At 41.6% G+C, this 17,514-nt stretch overlaps 2 protein-coding genes across 9 annotated transcripts in view; one reads left to right on the top strand and one right to left on the bottom strand.

Moving 5' to 3' along the window:
• Positions 1–16,524, bottom strand: part of CEPT1 (choline/ethanolamine phosphotransferase 1) — a 41,721-nt gene extending 25,197 nt beyond the window's left edge. For 2 of the 5 annotated variants that reach the window (XM_044003810.1, XM_044003809.1), the window contains exons 1-3: positions 16,504–16,524; positions 9,723–10,101; positions 1,515–1,662 (exon numbers count right to left, since the gene is read on the bottom strand). In XM_044003810.1, coding sequence (XP_043859745.1) covers positions 1,515–1,662; positions 9,723–10,061 — 487 coding nt within the window. In that variant the 5' untranslated portion in view covers positions 10,062–10,101; positions 16,504–16,524. Of the gene's footprint in view, positions 1–1,514; positions 1,663–9,722; positions 10,102–15,343; positions 15,467–16,503 lie in introns of those variants that run through there. The other 3 variants (XM_044003812.1, XM_044003811.1, XM_044003813.1) reach the window with 3 other exon arrangements.
• Positions 15,528–17,514, top strand: part of DRAM2 (DNA damage regulated autophagy modulator 2) — a 38,524-nt gene continuing 36,537 nt past the window's right edge. The window contains exon 1 of one of the 4 annotated variants that reach the window (XM_044003817.1): positions 15,528–15,677. The gene's annotated coding sequence lies outside the window, so the exon portion shown is untranslated. The remainder of the gene's footprint in view (positions 15,678–17,514) is intronic. The other 3 variants (XM_044003820.1, XM_044003818.1, XM_044003821.1) reach the window with 3 other exon arrangements.

Below are 17,514 nucleotides of genomic sequence, written 5' to 3'. Positions count from 1 at the left end.
GGTAGTGTCTAAAGCCAAATTCGAACTCAGGTCTTCATAACTCCAAATCTAGCCTTCTATTCACTATGCCAACTAACTGGCACAAAGGTAAACAGTGAGAAAGAAAAACTGAATAATTTACTCCTAGATAACAAAGAGCTGGTTGTTCATCTTTAACAGATATTACTTCAGTAACAGAGACATGCTAGGAGATTGCCAGGAACAGTCTCAAACTATGTAACTACAGCTCAAACATTTCATCTCCCTGGGGACAAAAATAGAATCACATACTAACACTCAGCAAGTTACAATGTGGCTATGTCCTAAGCTTTTAGAGACATGCACAGTCAGTATTTATCTACTCAGGTTTGTACCTTTTCTTGGTTTGCTTTACACTTATTATTTTTTTTTTTTGGTGAGGCAATTGGGGTTAAGTGACTTGCCCAGGGTCACACAGCTAGTAAGTGTCAAGTGTCTGAGGCCGGATTTGAACTTAGGTCCTCCTGACTTCAGGGCCGGTGCTCTATCCACTGTGCCACCTAGCTGCCCCTCACATTTATTTTTAAGAGTTTGGTCACTTCTAAGAATTTTGAATTCTTCTGTAGACAGTCACTTAACTGTGAACATACAGCTACCTAGTACATATAAATATGTGTACATGTTTTAAAGTGATGAGATCCGATTGACCCATTATTTTACAATAAGAGAGTAGAGTGTAACAAACAGAGCTGGACATGGAGCCAGATGACTGGGGGGTTCAAATACTGCTTCTTCTATGTACTAGCTATGTGACCAAGATTAAGTCATTCAATTGCTTAGTGTCCCACACTACTCTCTAACACCCTGAGTTACAGAGGAGTTGTTGATCTGCATGAGTAGAGGAAGTTTTAACAATGGTGGTGCCCCCCCCCCATGACACCACAGGTCTGGCTCTCCCAACTTTACCATCCAGACTTAGATGATGGGAAACATGTTTAAAACATGGTAGAATTACAAGAAAGAAGGGGAACCAATTATTTGTTAGGAGGCCTGATTTGATAGAGACTATGACTTTACGCCATCTACTTAACCTTAAAAAAATTTTAAAAACAGTAACTGAAAAACATTTTGAATGAAAACAGTTTTTAAAACAATTGAATTTAAAATTGTTTTATATTGCATTTGGGGTTTTTTGGCCGGGGTGGTGGTGGAAGAGGGGCAGTGAGGGTTAAGTGACTTGCCCAGGATCACTCAGCTAGTGTCAAGTGTCTGAGGCTGCATTTGAACTCTGGTCCTCCTGAATGCAGGGACGGTGCTTTATACACTGTGCCACCTAGCAGCCTCCTTTATATTGCATTTCTAAACTCATTAGAAGACCCAATAACAATTCACTTCATACTCTAAAGCACTAAAGTTGAATATAAAACTACTTGGTCTGGCCTGTATTAGAACACTTAAGTTGCAGTGTTATTTATTCTGAACTCTGCTCCTCACATGCCTTTTAACTTTTCATCCTTGCAATGTGACTAGTAATAAGAATGATTATGATGCAATACCTGTAGAAAGTGAATCACAGCCATGGTCAAAAAGTTCTCCCAAAGGAGAGCTACTGTTGGTTCTTCTTGCTTGTTTCCCATCTATAGCATCCAAAGACTGATAAATGAAAAGGCCACATGCACAGGCAATATATGCCCACAGAGGTGCCTAAGAGAAAAAATAGGAAAGGCAATAAAACATAGTTTATTAAAAACATGAATTAATAGTTAGATGGCAGGTAAAGACACCTTGTTTTCACTATCCTAACTATTAACAAATAACCTAGAAAGAATAGAACATTAATTTACAAATATTTAGTCACACTTTCAAGAGAGAGCAGAAATTATAGAAGTTGGTCATAACATTTATAAAAAATAGCATTGTGTCTTTTTTTTATGCAGCATGTATGTGCATGTGTTTAAAGGGATACTGGTAGATGCTTTATGGCTTTTTTTTTGGGGGGGGGAGGGCAATGGGGGTTAAGTGACTTGCCCACGGTCACACAGCTAGTAAGTGTCAAGTGTCTGAGGCCAGATTTGAACTCAGGTACTCCTGGATCCAGGGCCAGTGCTTTATCCATTGCACCACCTAGCCGCCCCGTTTTATGGCTTTTTGTGGAGCAAGTTTTCATGTCCTTCAGACTGATTTTTAAAAATAACCAACCTAGTTCCATAAACATTTAAGTGGCAAGACACCAATACTTGCTGTTTTTCTCAGATATTACCAAATGTAACTATGAAGGTGGATTTTGCTATTCATAGTTACAAATAAAACCCAAGCTACTAGAAATAGCACTTTACTTGCCTAGATTATAAACCATGACAGACCTTCGTAAGGGGTAACTGCAATCATATATGAAGATATCAGTATTGTCAAATGAACAAGTTGTATAATTGTGCTCCTAGTCAAATAACTTATGAAAACTTTATCAATCAGGATAGAAATGATGTAAGCTTCCTTCTCTTTACCACATCTCTTATTTCTACAGCAATTCCCCAAGAGGGTAGGAAGCTTAGAATCTCAAAATTCAAAAGAACCTAAGATTTTTCATGTTTCTCCCTTCCTTCCCTACCAAACCCTCAGAGGTACCTCATGAAGAATCTGTTGGATGTGAAGACAAGTATGAGTCACTGTGGGATAAGATCTTGAAAAGGCCCTGTGTATGAATAAACTCATACTGGGTATTGGGAATGTTGATATGTTCATAGAATTGCTAAATCCTGAAACATTCATTATCTTAACTAACCTGAAAATTCTTGCACAGACAGGTTCCTATGTAGTTCAAATACAATGATAATTTTAAGTGACACTTGGTTTCATTAAGTCTCTGAAAAAAGGAGTAGGGGAATATAACATTTTTTGGAAAAAAAATCTATAATTTTAGTGAAAATTCCACAGATGTGGTACCTCATAACTTTTAATATTTTGTCAAGCATAAAACTGTGACTATCAATCTAGGCATCTGCAAGATATGAGCCTCCACTTATGACTAAGAAAAAATAAATTGATGAAATAGATTTCCCTCAAAGTTTTTTTTTTTATCAATCTTCACTGTGCCAATATGTTTGGATATATCTTCTTTTCTATTACTGCCTGACATCACTCTCTCTGGTCGTCTAGTTAATATTGTTCTCTCAAACCATCTACCATCAAGTTGCATTTTCTAGATCTACTATTAAAAAAAAAACCCTAATAAGAACTGACATCAAGAACAATTTCTTATTGTTTTATTAATTGATGATCTCTAAATTTCCCTTATAAGAAAGGATGTTTGGTATTAGTTTTAAGGTAGGTATACATTACAAAATAATGGTAGAATTAACAAAATCACTGATGCTAATTAACATTCCTTCATGCACCTAAGAACATATTGTTTCAATAGCCCTTAGTAAATATTTTTCATACATTTCTCAAAATATTCATTAATGAGGACTGCATTGTTAAAGGTCAGGGATTTGGGGAAAGATTTGGCCCTAGTTTTATATGTTTATCGGATTGATTCTTTTTGTTGATGGACATTAAATTTATAATATTTAAATATTTAATGTTAATTAACAAGTATAACTACAAAGTTATATTCTGGGGGTATTATTTTAGCATTATTCACATTTAATAATAAGCGATGTCTATTGACTATTCATAGTAGAATCAAACAATTAGAAGAGAATAATATAAACCATGGCACTTTAAATGGTTAGGATTATAAGAGGGATTACTAACCTAAATTACTACTTCTGAATTCTGAAGACAAAATATTTGGTTATCCTTGATCTTGCAAAATTTAGCTTTCAAAAAAAATATTCAATAACACTATCTTCTTACGGTCATATGCTGCTATATTAACAACAAATTGATATGCTATTTTGACATGCAAAGAAAACCTCACCCCAGCTTTATATACAATTAAACCAGAGCTTGTAATAAGAGCATCTAGCTGACTTTAAGTTATTACCTCCTTAGGAAGGACAGAACTGGCTGATAGGCATGCTGAGAGCCACTGCCAGTTATCTTAATAAGACCTTTAAAAATGAAGGACCAGGGGCAGCTAGGTGGCACAGAGGATAAAGCACCGGCCCTGGAGTCAGGAGGACCTGAGTTCAAATCCGGCCTCAGACACTTAACACTTACTAGCTGTGTGACCCTGGGCAAGTCACTTAACCCCAATTGCCTCACCAAACCCCCCCCCCCCCAAAAAAAAACAACAACAAAAAAAAAGAAGGACCATTGGAGAAGGACAAATATGGTCCGGATTTTCAAAAAAGGAAAGAGAGTGGATGAAGTCTGTAAACTATAGCACAATGAGCCTAATACTGCTTTCTTGCGAAATTCTACAACTTTAATGAGTACCTAGAAAAGCAAGCAGTAATCCCAGAGCCAGGAAGGCCTCAGCAGGAGGACTCTCTATGTCCAAGGACTCTCATTCTTGCCCTTTTTGACAGTGTTAATCAATTGGTAGATCTGAGAATTCACTTTACCTCGATTTTCACAAAACAGATGATAAAAGTCTATAGAATGAGATCTTTCTTACTGGAGGTGGCGAAGTGGACCTTATAGTCTAACTCTTGGTGGGCCTGTGCACCTTCCCAACTGCCCTGTCCCTGTCAAGGGCACCCACCCTAGCATGCTTGGAATCATCCAGGTTCATTCTCAGAGTTCTCCCAGATGCTTCACTCTTCCTTACCTTCCATATCTAAGCAGTTGCTGAGTCTCACTAACTCTACCACAACCTCTCCCAAATTCATCCTGTTTCCTTCACTCTGACAAGTCATTCTAGTCCAGGACCTCATAACCTACCTCCTGCCTGAGCTATTGCACATCTCCTAATTAGTCTCTCTACCTTCAGTCTCTGCCCTGTCCAATTTGCCTTCCAGTTACAAAATCAGTAAGCCCACAATACATAGCTTGAGTGGCCCCTTACTGTCTCTAGGCTCAACTACAAATACTTGTGTTTGGCCTTTCAAGCCCTTTGACTCTGGCTCTACTCCCTTCACAAACCGTTCTCCCACTAAAGTGGCCGAGTTTCCCCCTGTACCTGAAATTCCATCTCCACTGCTAGCTGTGAAATGCTCTTTCTTCACTTCCCTCTTGGAATTCCAAGCTCTCTTCAAGACCCAGTCTGAGTGCCACCTTCCAGAAGAGGCCCTTCATGACACTTCAAGTTGTCAGGGCTCTGCCTGTGTCCCTCGCTGTACTCTGTTTGCACTTGGCAAATAGGTTGCAATGACTCTTCTGTGCACAGGTTTTTTTCTCAGTAGAATACAAGCACCTCAAGGCAAGGGATTCTTTCCTTTTTGTCTTTGTATACCCAGTACATCACATGGTAAGTATTGAATGTTTGCTGAACTGAACTGGAATTTGGCTCTGGGCAGGTCAATTTTATTCAAAAGTAATAAGATAGTCAAAAAGGTAAGGTGCAGTAGCACTGTATATCAGGAAGCTATATTCATATATAAGGAAATCCAGAAACTAGAGGAGAAGAAACAGTAGACAGCCTTTAGGTAAAGACTGAGGAAGGCAGGTGACACAGTGGATAGACTGCTGGCCTCAGACACTAAATAACTGTGTGACCCTGGGCAAGTCACTTAATTCTGTTTCTTTCAGTTTCCTTATCTGTAAAATGGACTGAACAAAAATGGCAAACCACTCCAATATCTTTGCCAAGAAAACCCCAGATGGAGTCACAAAGAGTTTGAAACCATGGAAAAACAAGAAAGGCAGAAAAAGAAGTGATATTGTCAAGTTGTTGAGACCACCACAGAAAGAAGGAATAAGACAATCCAGGTACCAGATCACAAACCTACCACAGAAAAATGATATAGTGAAAGTGGAAGACGTCGATGACATGGCCAACTGCCAGAAGAAAAGCAGCTGACACGTTCCTGATTTCTCATAATAACTTTTTTCTTCAAACGATACAAGAACGATTAAGATAAAATTCTCTTGAAGACCTGATTCTCATGAACACGCTATTACTAGCTAATGGGGTAGAACTCATGAGAACCTTGCTAGGAAGTAGCCATTGATGGAGTTTCTGGTAGAGAGGTGGAGGAAAATCAGAAATATGCTAACATGTGCCCTAGATTTTGGGAGAAAAAATTTCAAAGGTGTAGAGGAAGGATTCCATGGCTTAAAATTCTGCAGGGAAAGTCAGGCTGGAAGGTATAGGAAGTTCAAGAATAAAATTCTAAAGACACAAAGAGAAACAATTCTGACAAAGGAAAAAGGAAAGCTGTATAAAGAGACAGATGCATAGAGAACTTGACCATCCACTTAAGATTAAAAAGAGAATATACAAAGAAGACGAAAGCAAGGTCACTAACAGACTGAATATCTGTGTGACTTTAGGCAAGTCACTAAACCCCCCCTTAAAATTTTACTCTAGTTCTATGATCTTCAATGACCATTGTCTTGTAAGAAATATCAGTTGTGTCACCCCTGACTCCTCGATTTTTCTCACACCAGACAGTCTTGATATTTCTACCTACAAAACACCTCTTGAATTAGGCTCCTTTCTACTTACACAGCCAACCTCTTAGTTCAGGCCTATATCACCGCTCATCTAGACAACTTCAGTAGCTTCCTAATTGTCCTCCTTGTCTCAGGTCTTTTCTCCACATCCATCTACTCTCCAAAAGGCTGCCAAAATTAATTTCCTACAATGCACCTCACTACTCAATAAATTCTAGTGGTTGCCAATTTCTCTGAGTGATGGGAAGGGGGGAAGAAAAGGAATAAACATTTGTATCAGGCACTGTGCTAAGTTTTTGTTTTTTTAAAACAAATAGTAACTTATTTGATCCTCACAACAGCCCTACAAGGTTAAGTTCTGTTATTAACCCCTATTTAACAGTTAAGGATAATGAGAGAAACGGAGGTTGATTTGCCCAGGGTCACACAGCTAATAAGTGTCTCAGACTGGAGTTCAACTCAGGTCTTGTGACTCAAAGTTCTGTACACTATGGTGCCCTCTAGCTTCCTTGTAGGATCAAATAAAAGTTCATCTGGAATATAGTTCTTCAACACACGGGTCCATCCACTTTTATCTTCTAGCCATATCATATCACTCCTATTCAAGGACTTTATGGTCCAGCCAAAATGGGCTTCCTGCTGCTGCTCATACATGTCCCTTCATCTCGTGTCTCTGGGCCTCTGGCCTGACTCTTCTCCATGTTAGAGTGACTTTCTCTTCCTTTCTACTATTTGGAATCTCTGGCTTCCTTCAGGATTCAGTTCAAATGCCACAAAGACACTCCTGGGTCCCAGCAGCTACTAATCTTCCCCTGAAGGTGACCTTGTATTCATCTATGCATAGTGCTCATCACAATAGAACACACATCCCATGAAGAAAGAGACTGTCTCACTGTGGTCCATGCATCCTCAGCACCTAAGCATAGTCCCTAGCATAGGTGCTTAATTAATGTTGGCAAGTAATGTTTAGGTAAGCAAAGGCTGGCAAGGAAATCCAGGACAATAAAGAAGATTTGGGAATTGGTTTGTCTGTTTTTAAAAAGCTCCCCTGTTGCTCTGGGGGGAATGGGACAAAAGTTGACCACAAAGAATAGGAATTGCTCAATTCCCATTTTGTTTCTGGGTATGACTTTTGGACTGAAAGGACAATTATATAGTTGATACTCAAGATAAGTAATGAGACAGAAAAAGATCTTGAGAGCTGAGCTTGATCAGTATAAGTTGCCAATGGTCCAGATGAACTCTAACCTTGGTTACCTCAAGAACTGGTTGAGATGATTGCTGAGCCTCTCAGTGATTTTTAAGTAAGTGTAGATAACAGGAAGGGCAGCTAGATGGGGCAGTGGATAGAATGCCAGGCCTGCAGTCAGGAAAACCTGAGTTCAAATCCAGCCTGAGACACCGAATAACCATGTGACTCTGGGCAAGTCATTTAGCCCTGTTTGTCTCAGTTTCCTCATCTGTAAAATGAGCTGGAGAACGAAATGGCCAACTAATATCTTTACCAGGAAAAACCCAAATGGGGTGACAAAGAGTAGGACACAACTGAAAAATGACTGAACAACAACAAAAGATAACAGGAAAAGTACCAGAACACTGGGGAAAGCTAAATGCTACCCTAATTATCACAAAAGGGAGGTGTACAATATAATAGGCCAATGAGCTTGACTTTGATTTGTCACAAAATTCCAGAACACTTTAAACAAGTAGTTAGAGAAAATCTAGACAAGGAAATAGTGAATACAGAGGTAGATGGTTTTATCAAGAACAGGTCATCTCGGCCAAACCTTATTTCCTTTTTAAGAAACATGGATATTTACTAAATTTCTATAATTGAATTTTCTTTTACTGTAAAATAAAGTATCTCATTCTGTTCTTATGGAAAAGATGGAAAGATGTTGGAGAGCAGGTAACATTTGGAACTGGTAAATTGCCAGAACCCCAAAGTTGACATTGTGATTCAATAATTACATGTGCCAATTGTAGGCAAATGCTACACCATATTGAGCAAGGGCTGTGCTCAGAACAATCTGCTCATGACAAGCACAATATTTTCAATCCTTTCTTCATGTAAAGCAACTCTGGTTCACACCAGCTAGGGGAAACTTCATATAAACTTACTACTATTAATGAAGCTACAAACTTATCGGTTTATTTGCTCAGGTTAGAGTCTGCCCTTTGCTTTTCCCCACTAAAGGGATGACTGGTAACAGAGGAACCAGTCAGGGCAGCATTGTTAGTACCTGGACCTAGGTGAGGCTATGGAAATTACTCGTGTGGAGGCTATCACATCCCCCTTCAGAGAGGGACTACACTTCACTGGCTTGTTTTTCCCCAATTCCTTTAGTCTGCCAGAATCACAGCAGCAGACCAAGGGAGAATCACCTCTAAGTACACTAGGAAGAAGCTGATCAAAGGCACTCTCACCTTCAGATTAAAATCAAGACTAGTTAATAGCCATGCCTCTCCTTTTCTCAATCAACTCCAACAGCTTCCAGTTGCCTCCAGGATAAAATACAAACTTTTCTGTTTAGCTCTTAAAGATCCTCACCACCTTGGCCCAAGCCATCTTTCTTGCATGAATGAACCCTCTTTCTATGCCCTGTGATCTAACCAACTTGGCTTTTTCTCTGTTCCTTATACATGACATTCCATCCCCTGTGTTCTTGCCTTTGCACATGGGTCATCCCCCCATGCCTGGAATTTAAACTCTTCTATAACTTCACAACAGAGAATCACTCCTTTCCTTCAAGACCCAGCTTAAGCACCACCTGCTATATGTAGCCTTTTCTGACTCCCCCACCTGCTAGGGCGCTCTCTCCCAAACTGCTTTGTATTTATTCCCTTTATATTTATTCCACATACATATACATACAGACACACACATGCACATTCTCTACCCTATTAGAACATACATTATTTGTGAATAGGGGTTATTTCATCATCCCCATACTTAACAGTGCCTGTCACAGAGTAGGCACTTAATAAATGCTTTCGAGTGATGCCATCACAAATAGAGCCAAATCATCCACCTCAAGACTCAACTATTCTATTCGATTTCTTATATAATTCTAGCAAAGTTTAATTATCTTAGTACTTTATTTAGAAAAATGTCTTTTTAGATTCCCTGACACAAAAATGAATGTAGTTTTTGGCGCTTTAGTTCTCCAACAAAAACAAATGTTAAGCCACAACTCTAGTGTTTCTTTTTTCATCTGTAACAAATGTTACATCTGATGCCATTAAGATACCCCTCTTACCTGTTCTGTAGCTGTGGGACAATAGTATATTAACAAAACAGTCGTACAGATGTTTATTGATAGTCCAATGATGGTGATGAGATTTGGGGCAATCCAGGATGGAACTCTTCCAACTAGCCATTCCCAGTAACCTTGCATTAAGGGTTCAAGCAAGGATCGTCCAGCACTTTGATATCTGTGTTCTTCTAGGCGCTTTAGTTGGTGTTTTGACAATGGTGGGGTAGGCAACTGAAGCAACTTACTTAATACACATCCTGTGGCATTCACATGCCCGAAGCCCACAGGGGCCTCCGGGTGAGGATCCCCACATCGTTTTCTTGTTGATCGATGTCCACTCATGGATCTTTAGCTCGTCTTCTGCTAGTTGCTTGGTTTTAATCTGATGGAAAAAAACCCAATACTTTTATATTATCATTCTGTATTTTAGAAGAAACTCCAAGTTTATGTAAAAAAAAAATCAACATTGACATGAAAGTCCCATAGACAAGAAAACATTCATAGCAAAACTCTATAGTTGAAAAGAATGTGGAAACAAAATGAATGCCCATCACTTGTGGCACATGAATGTAATGGGATGACTGCTTTAAGAAATGATGAGTAAGTAGGCAGCTGGTGGATAGAGCACCAGCCCTGGATTCAGGAGGACCTGAGCTCAAATCCAGCCTCAGACACTTGACACTTACTAGCTGTGTGACCCTGGGCAAGTCACTTAACCCCAACTGCCTCACAAAAAAAAAAGAAAGAAAGGATGAGTATGATTTGGACCAACACAGGAAGACTTGTAGGAAGAAATGTAACATTAAGCAAGCAGGCTCAAGGTAATACCTGTAACAATATTAATAAAATCTGAAGACAAATGGCCCTAGATTAAGAGTACCAAGCTTGGATCTAGAGTACTTGGCTCACAGTCCACAACCAGCACCTCTCCTCTCAAGAGTTAAGAGCTTTTGGGTAAGGTCAACCAATGCCATGTCATTCTTTTCATTTAACTTCTTTGTAACATCAAGGGGTCAATGACAGAGATGGTGGTGCAGAAGGTATATGAGGAAATGATGTAAAATAACAAAAAGCATAAATTAAAAAATTATGATAAATTAATCAGACTGGGAATGGAAAAACCTAAGTCCTATACCTGTTTCCACCACTACTTTGAGGTGTTATTTGAGAGAACCAATTTAACCCTATTTTTCAGGCAGAAAGACCAAAGGATAAAATGATTAGTTTGGAGGAAAGCTTCCAGTTACAATTCCTCTGCCCCTTAATTTTTGTTGTTTTAAATTCTTCCCTTGGGCTTCCTTCTCTCTCACTCATTAAGCATTTAATAAACATCAATAATACCTACAACATGCCCAGAACTACATTAGGTGCTAAGAAGGATACAGAATTAGTCAATAACAGTAGATGGGGGCAGCTAGGTGGCACAGAGAATAGAGCACCAGCCCGGGATTCAGGAGGACCTGAGTTCCAATCCAGCCTCAAGACACTTGACACTTACTAGCTGTGTGGCCCTGAGCAAGTCACTTAACCCCCATTGCCCTGCAAAACAAAACAAAACAGTAGATGGTATGGCCTTGCCCCTTGCTGGAGAAAGAATATAGAAAACAACTAGAGAATACAAGGCATCCACAAAATCAAACTTGAAGTTCTATTGTAGACTGCAAGTTCTATAGCAATAGAAAGGAAAAGAGTTGTGGGTTGGAGTTATTTAGGGAAAGACTTCATGGATGAGGTAGGGCTTAAAACAAGGCTTGCAGGAAAGACAAGATTTACAATAGTGGAGAGGAGGGGAGTAAACATTCTGGATGGGGATGAGAAAGGACAAAAAGTTTATCAGGAAGGTCCATAGTATGTAAGGACTGACTTGAAAAGGAAATGGGAGAGAGAGGGGAGAGAGAAAGCTAAATAGATGGGATCTATGAGTGAAAGCCTCAATACCAAGAAGAAACAGTAAAAAAAAAAATAGCAAATTATTCTATCTACATGGTGAAAGAGATGGAAAAAGAAAAAAAAACAACTTTCAAGATTCTCTACATGAGAGATAGATGGTAGGTACTACTGAAAGAAATAGGAATACCCTGAAAAGAAAAAATGTTAAATAACACCCTGGTTTCTCAACTGGGGTACAAAATCAGAGCCAATTCCTTACTTTCAGCTTAGTCAGGCTCACAGTCCTGCATACACAGTTAGCATATAGTAGATTAAATTGCAACTCGCTTTAGGCTATGTCTGCAAACGGTTGCAGTTGGTCACTTTAGATCAAATTGCTGATTCACTAATTCTGAGTTGACACATTCTTCAATTTAACAAAGAATTCTTAAGCACGTATTTTGCAAGGCACCCAGTAAACTACACCCCACCCCTTTCCCAATACAAAACAAAACATCACCCACAAGAAGCTTACATTCTACTGGGATAAGGGAGAATATAGATGGTAATCTAAGGAGGCAGAGAGCACTTAAAATTAGAAGGATCAAGGAGTGGAAGATTCATAATAAACGTCTCTAGGTTAGACTAATAAATTTACATAATAGGTAGGGATGAGATAGCAAGTTTTAAAGAAATTAATTTAAAATTAGAATGAAAACCTGGCTTGATAAACTGATTTCATATTTTATTATTATTCCGTTTCTCTTATTGTGGAAAGAGGTAAAACGGGAAGCAGCTGGCCTGCTTTTTGGACCTGAGACAGATACAAGAGCAAATGATCCGAATGGCTTTAAGTTTGTGCATTTGGCAGGACAATCTGATAAACTGATACTTTCCTTCTGAGTTTTTTTTCTCTGACCTAGATTTTTATCTGTTAGAAGTTGTGTTTTGACAAACTTTTCTAGGAAAATAAATGCAACCTGGGATCACATAATTTATAATAAATTAGGTCCAATTATTACTCAAGGCTTTCATTACCAACGTGCTTGGCAAAACTATTTTCTTGAGCAATTAATAAAAACAAAACTATCCATTTAAATCCAGGATTCACAAGTGATCATATTAAAGGATTGAATACTTTAAAATTCAGTTCCCAATTTCATGTCCCCTACAAATTTAGGTGAAGACAATAAATGGCAGTTGGGAATAATGATATCTTGGATACTTACAAGTAAACATCAAGATTAAAGAACACTTGAAATATCTCAAATTATCATAACTAGAAAAAAGTTTTAAGTGTTATTATACCATAAAGCAGGTTAGCACAGTATCCAACCTGTGGCATGTCATTCCAGCATCCCCATCCCCCTATGCCTAGATGCCAGGGATCTGGACTCCTCCTCCTGAAAATGGGCAGACCTCCAGCAACTTTTTTTATGAGCTGCACTGACTTAGCGGTATATTGTACAGGATTTACAAAGAGGGTTGGCTAATTAGTAGATCTCTTCAGCTTTTGGGAGATTGCTGAAATTAGCCATTAATCACCACAGGCAGAGACATGATAAAAATGACAAATGGTTAAAAAACAAATAGAAAAATGGAATTTTAGTATTACTTGGAAATCTTCACACACAAAATGAAGAGATTTTTCAGTAGGCTTGCATTAAAAGTAATACAAAATTTTCCTTGAGTTTTTAAGTATCTATCTAGTGTTTGGCACATAGTGCTTAATAAATGTTTACTGACTAAAAGTACTTAATGTATGCAAGGAAGCATATGGAAACAGAACTACCTTTAGTGTGATAAATAAAAAAAAAATTAGCAAAATGTCTGATCTAGATTAAGAAAAGTCAGAGAATCTTTAAAGCTTTAAGGTATTTTAATGCTTAGAGAATCTAATGCCTTCATTTTTATACATGAAGGAATCGAAGCCCAGAGAGTTATGCAATTTGCCTCAACTAGTTTGTGGGAGAGCCTCATCTGATGTTCAGCGCTCGTTTTACTTCACTGCTACATAAAATACTTAGAAATATCTAACACAGACAATTCATAAAAATCAGCTACATTGTATAATTGTTTTATTGGGAGGGCAATGGAGGTAAATATATTATTAATTAAAAAGTATTTCATAAAACATTGGCGCTGGCAAGAAACTTACAACTACTACATTTCCTCACTTCTGGATCAGTATTCTTTACATCAACCCATCCTCTCACCCTCTTTAAATGAGGAGAGAGTCATACATTTGGAAGAGTGTGAGGGCATTTGATATAGAACTAAACACAAGATTGATGCACAAGCATTTTATTTTATGTGTAAAGTTTTAAAAAAAAAGCTCTTCCACTTTTGGAATGTAAGGTGGAACAAATTCACAACAAAGAAAGAAAATGTGGCAAAATCATTTTTGAACTTCTGCAACTTTTAGGGGATCTCTCCCAACTACTACTCTTAAAGTTCTTGTTACAAATCATCTGGTATTGTAACTTGTGTGCTGCCTGTGTAGTAGTATTTCTTGTAACCCCCCTACAGCACTTAGCACAGGCTCTACAATGATAGAGTAATAACAATAGCTAACATTTGTATAGTGCTTCTATGTATCACTTTATTTAATCTGTAGAACAAACCTGAGAGGTAGGAGCTATATTATCTCCCCATTTTTCAGAGGAGGAAACTGAGGTTGAAGGAGAAGTTAAAGTGATTTGCCCAGGATCACAAAGCTAATGTTAAGTCTGACTGGGATCTCAGTACTTCTGATACCCACTCTGCCTAAGAACGTTATAAACTTTAAAGCTTCCATAAATATGAGCCATCATTATTACAGCAAATGTCTGTTGAATGAAAGGTTATGAAATTGCCACCACAAAGGTGAATGCAATGTGGATTTATTTCTGAGCAATAGTTTTCAAGTAGAGTCCCAGGAGATCTTGAAGTTATTAGTTAGTGGCAGGATCCGCAGAGATTCAGTTGGAGAGGATCTGTCTACACCCCGATGCCAAAGCCAAGCCAAGCCGAGGCAGGAGGCAAGCGCAAAGCCCCGCTTGTCCAGGGATCCCAGGAACGTTGGCCAACTCTGGCAGTTCCCTGATCCCTTCTTTCCAAGAATACCGCTTAGGCCGAACCCAAGTGGCATGCAATCGAGCGCAATTCTCTCAAAACCGGCTGAATTTCTTTAAAAAAGGAAAAGGGGGGTGGGGAGAGAAGGGGGAAGAAAGGAGGGAAAGACAGAGAAGGAGAGAGAAAGGAGGGAGAGAGGCAGAGAAAGGAAACTGAAGAGAGGGAGGAAGAACAGCCAGAGAGGGAGGTGAGAGATAGCGAGAGATTGAGAGCGAAGGACCCACGCCCCGGCCCCAGGGGAGGAGGACACAGGTACAGGATGCACCCGGGCTGGTGGGGCCGCTTTTCCGCAGACGTGCAAAGACAAGGTCGCCTCCCCACGAGCGAGAGGGCGGCTGACACGGAAGCGGGGCCCGGCAGGCCCCCGCGGGGTCCCTACTCTCCCCCGCGCGGCGGCGGCGCCTGCCCCCTCGGGCCGGGCCTGGAGCCCCTGCCCCGCGCCCCCGGGCTGCTCCCCTCGCGGCGGGGGCTCCCCTGGCGCTCCCTCCCCTCCCCCGGAGCTCGCCGCTCGGAGGAATCGCCCCCCACCCCACAGCACCTACCCCTGCCCCTGCGGGCCTTCCCGCTCGAGGACCTGCGACCCCCATTCCCCGCCACCCCTCCACTTCGTGGCGAGCGCTTCCCGCCCTGCCCCACCCTACCCCGCGCGGGACCCGGAGCCCCTCACAGGTCTGCACCTTCCACTCGGGCCGTCCGGGTGACTCTGCTCGGCGGCAGCGGCGCGTTCGCGACACTTTCGCAGTTGCCGTAAAGGCAGACGCGGCCGGAGTGGGCGGTGGCGGCGGGGGCGCGGACGCACTCGCCGCCGTGGGGGCGGTGGAGGGGGCGGGGCGGCCCCTCAGGGCGCGCTCCCGGAGGAGGACCAGGCCTGGCTCTCGGGCGCGTGTCCCGAGCCCCGCCCCGAGCCCCATCTTGCGGGCAGGAGGAGGTGAGCAGGCCCGAGCGCGGGCCGCGGCGGCCGGGGCTGCTGGCACGGTAGGCCGGGACTGGGGACGGGGACTGGCCAGGAGGAGAGGAGGAGGAGGGGACCAGTCCAAGGGGCACTCGGGTCTCCGGGGTCGTCAGGGGCGCTGCTGCCCCGCCGCACTCCTGCGGCTGGGGAGCGAGGTGGGGGGCCCGGGAGCTGCTCGAACCCGAGCCCCCCACTCCGGCCTCGACCTTGTCCGCTTCGCGGATTGCTTCCCACCCCCCGCCCGTCAGTCGATCGCTGTCGCGGTAAACGCGGGCGCTCTTGGAACGCTGACCTTGCCCTGGCCCCGGGCTGACCGGCGGCACTGATACGGACAGTTTTGGGTTTTTTTTGGAGGGGGGGTGGGAGCTGCCCCGAGCCCCGCGGTCCATCCACCACGATCCCAGGGCCGGGAGGCTTTGCATTAGCAGAAGCTGGAAACTGGCCGCTCATCCCAGAGATAACGTTGGGATACACCGGCTCTCACAGCCCGTTGGGAAAGAAATCCCCAGGTTCAGGTATCGACTTGGCATCCAGACCCCCCCACACACACACACACACCCGGCCCCATCTCTCTTAAAACCTGCATCCGACCCTACTTTCTTTAATGTTATTTAACCGTCTGAGCACATTGACTTTAGTGAGAACGAGACAGATAAGGACATCTAGACCGCCGGTGTGTTAAGTAAGCGAGCACTTTAGCAAGCTCGTGGCTAATGTGCCTTCCCAAAGCTTTCCTTGTTTGCTGGAGCATGCATGTATCGCACAGCCTTCTCTCACATGAACCTTGTCCCTTCTTCTTACTAAAGCACCCACGCACACACACTTACCACCCCCGATCCTTTACCGTACTCTGTTCCTGCAGAGATTTCTCATCTGTCTGTCATCTTCACTCTCCCTAATTAATGTTCATTCTCTTCCGGTTGGCTGTGGTTGCTTCCCTGCTGCCTACAGAAATGCCCGTTCCTCTTTCATCCTTAAAAACCCTCACTTGATCTGACCATCGCAGCTAGCTATCTCCTGCATTTCTTCCCTCTTTGATGGCTAAGCTCCTTGAGAAAAGCCATCTACAGTCAGTGTCTCTTACTTTCTTCTAAATTCTGCAGTGTGGTTTTGGACTTCATCCTCCTACTGAAATTGCCTTCTTTCAAGTAAATTATCTCTTACCTGCTAAAAAAACCCACAATGGCTTCTTCTTAATACTCATCCTTTTTAACCTCTCTTTAACACTGTCGGTCAGTCTCTTCTCGTGGATACTTGTTCTCTCGCTTTTCATGACACTTCTTTCTCCTGGTTCTCCTATCTGTCTAAGAAGAGAGAATCTGCTCCTCATTCTCCTTTGCTGGATCTTAAGCTAGTTAATGTCCATTAACCATGGATGTTCCCAGAGGGTCCATCTTTGGACCTTTTCTCTTCTTCTATGCAATCTCACTTGGGGAAATCTTATCACCTCCCTTAGTTCCAACGATCATTTTTAGGCAGATGATTCTCAGATCTTTTTATCCAACCAGAATCACTCTCCTTACCTCCAATCTTATATCACATGCACTTATTGGAATCTTGAAATGGAAATACTATAGACATTCCTAAATGCAGCTTGTTCAAAATAGAACTCTCCCCCACCCCCATCCTTTCTTCTTCTGAGCATCCTCCTTTCTGTGGAGGGCATGCCCCATCTTCTTCCCAGTCACCAAGGCTACTGTCTTTTTTCCCTAAACTCATTCACATTCACCCCACATATCCAAACTACTGTCAGATCTTATTATTTCTACCTTTAGGATTTCTTTAGTATATGTCCCCTTCTCTTCACTCACAGAACTACCACCCAGATGCAGGCCCTTGTCATCTCATGGCCAGACCAGT

The sequence above is a fragment of the Dromiciops gliroides genome, chromosome 4 (assembly GCF_019393635.1).
Source record: "Dromiciops gliroides isolate mDroGli1 chromosome 4, mDroGli1.pri, whole genome shotgun sequence".
Lineage (NCBI taxonomy): Eukaryota > Metazoa > Chordata > Mammalia > Microbiotheria > Microbiotheriidae > Dromiciops > Dromiciops gliroides.
The sequence above is the reverse complement of the archived record's forward strand: the minus strand, read 5'-3'. Positions and strand labels throughout refer to the sequence as shown.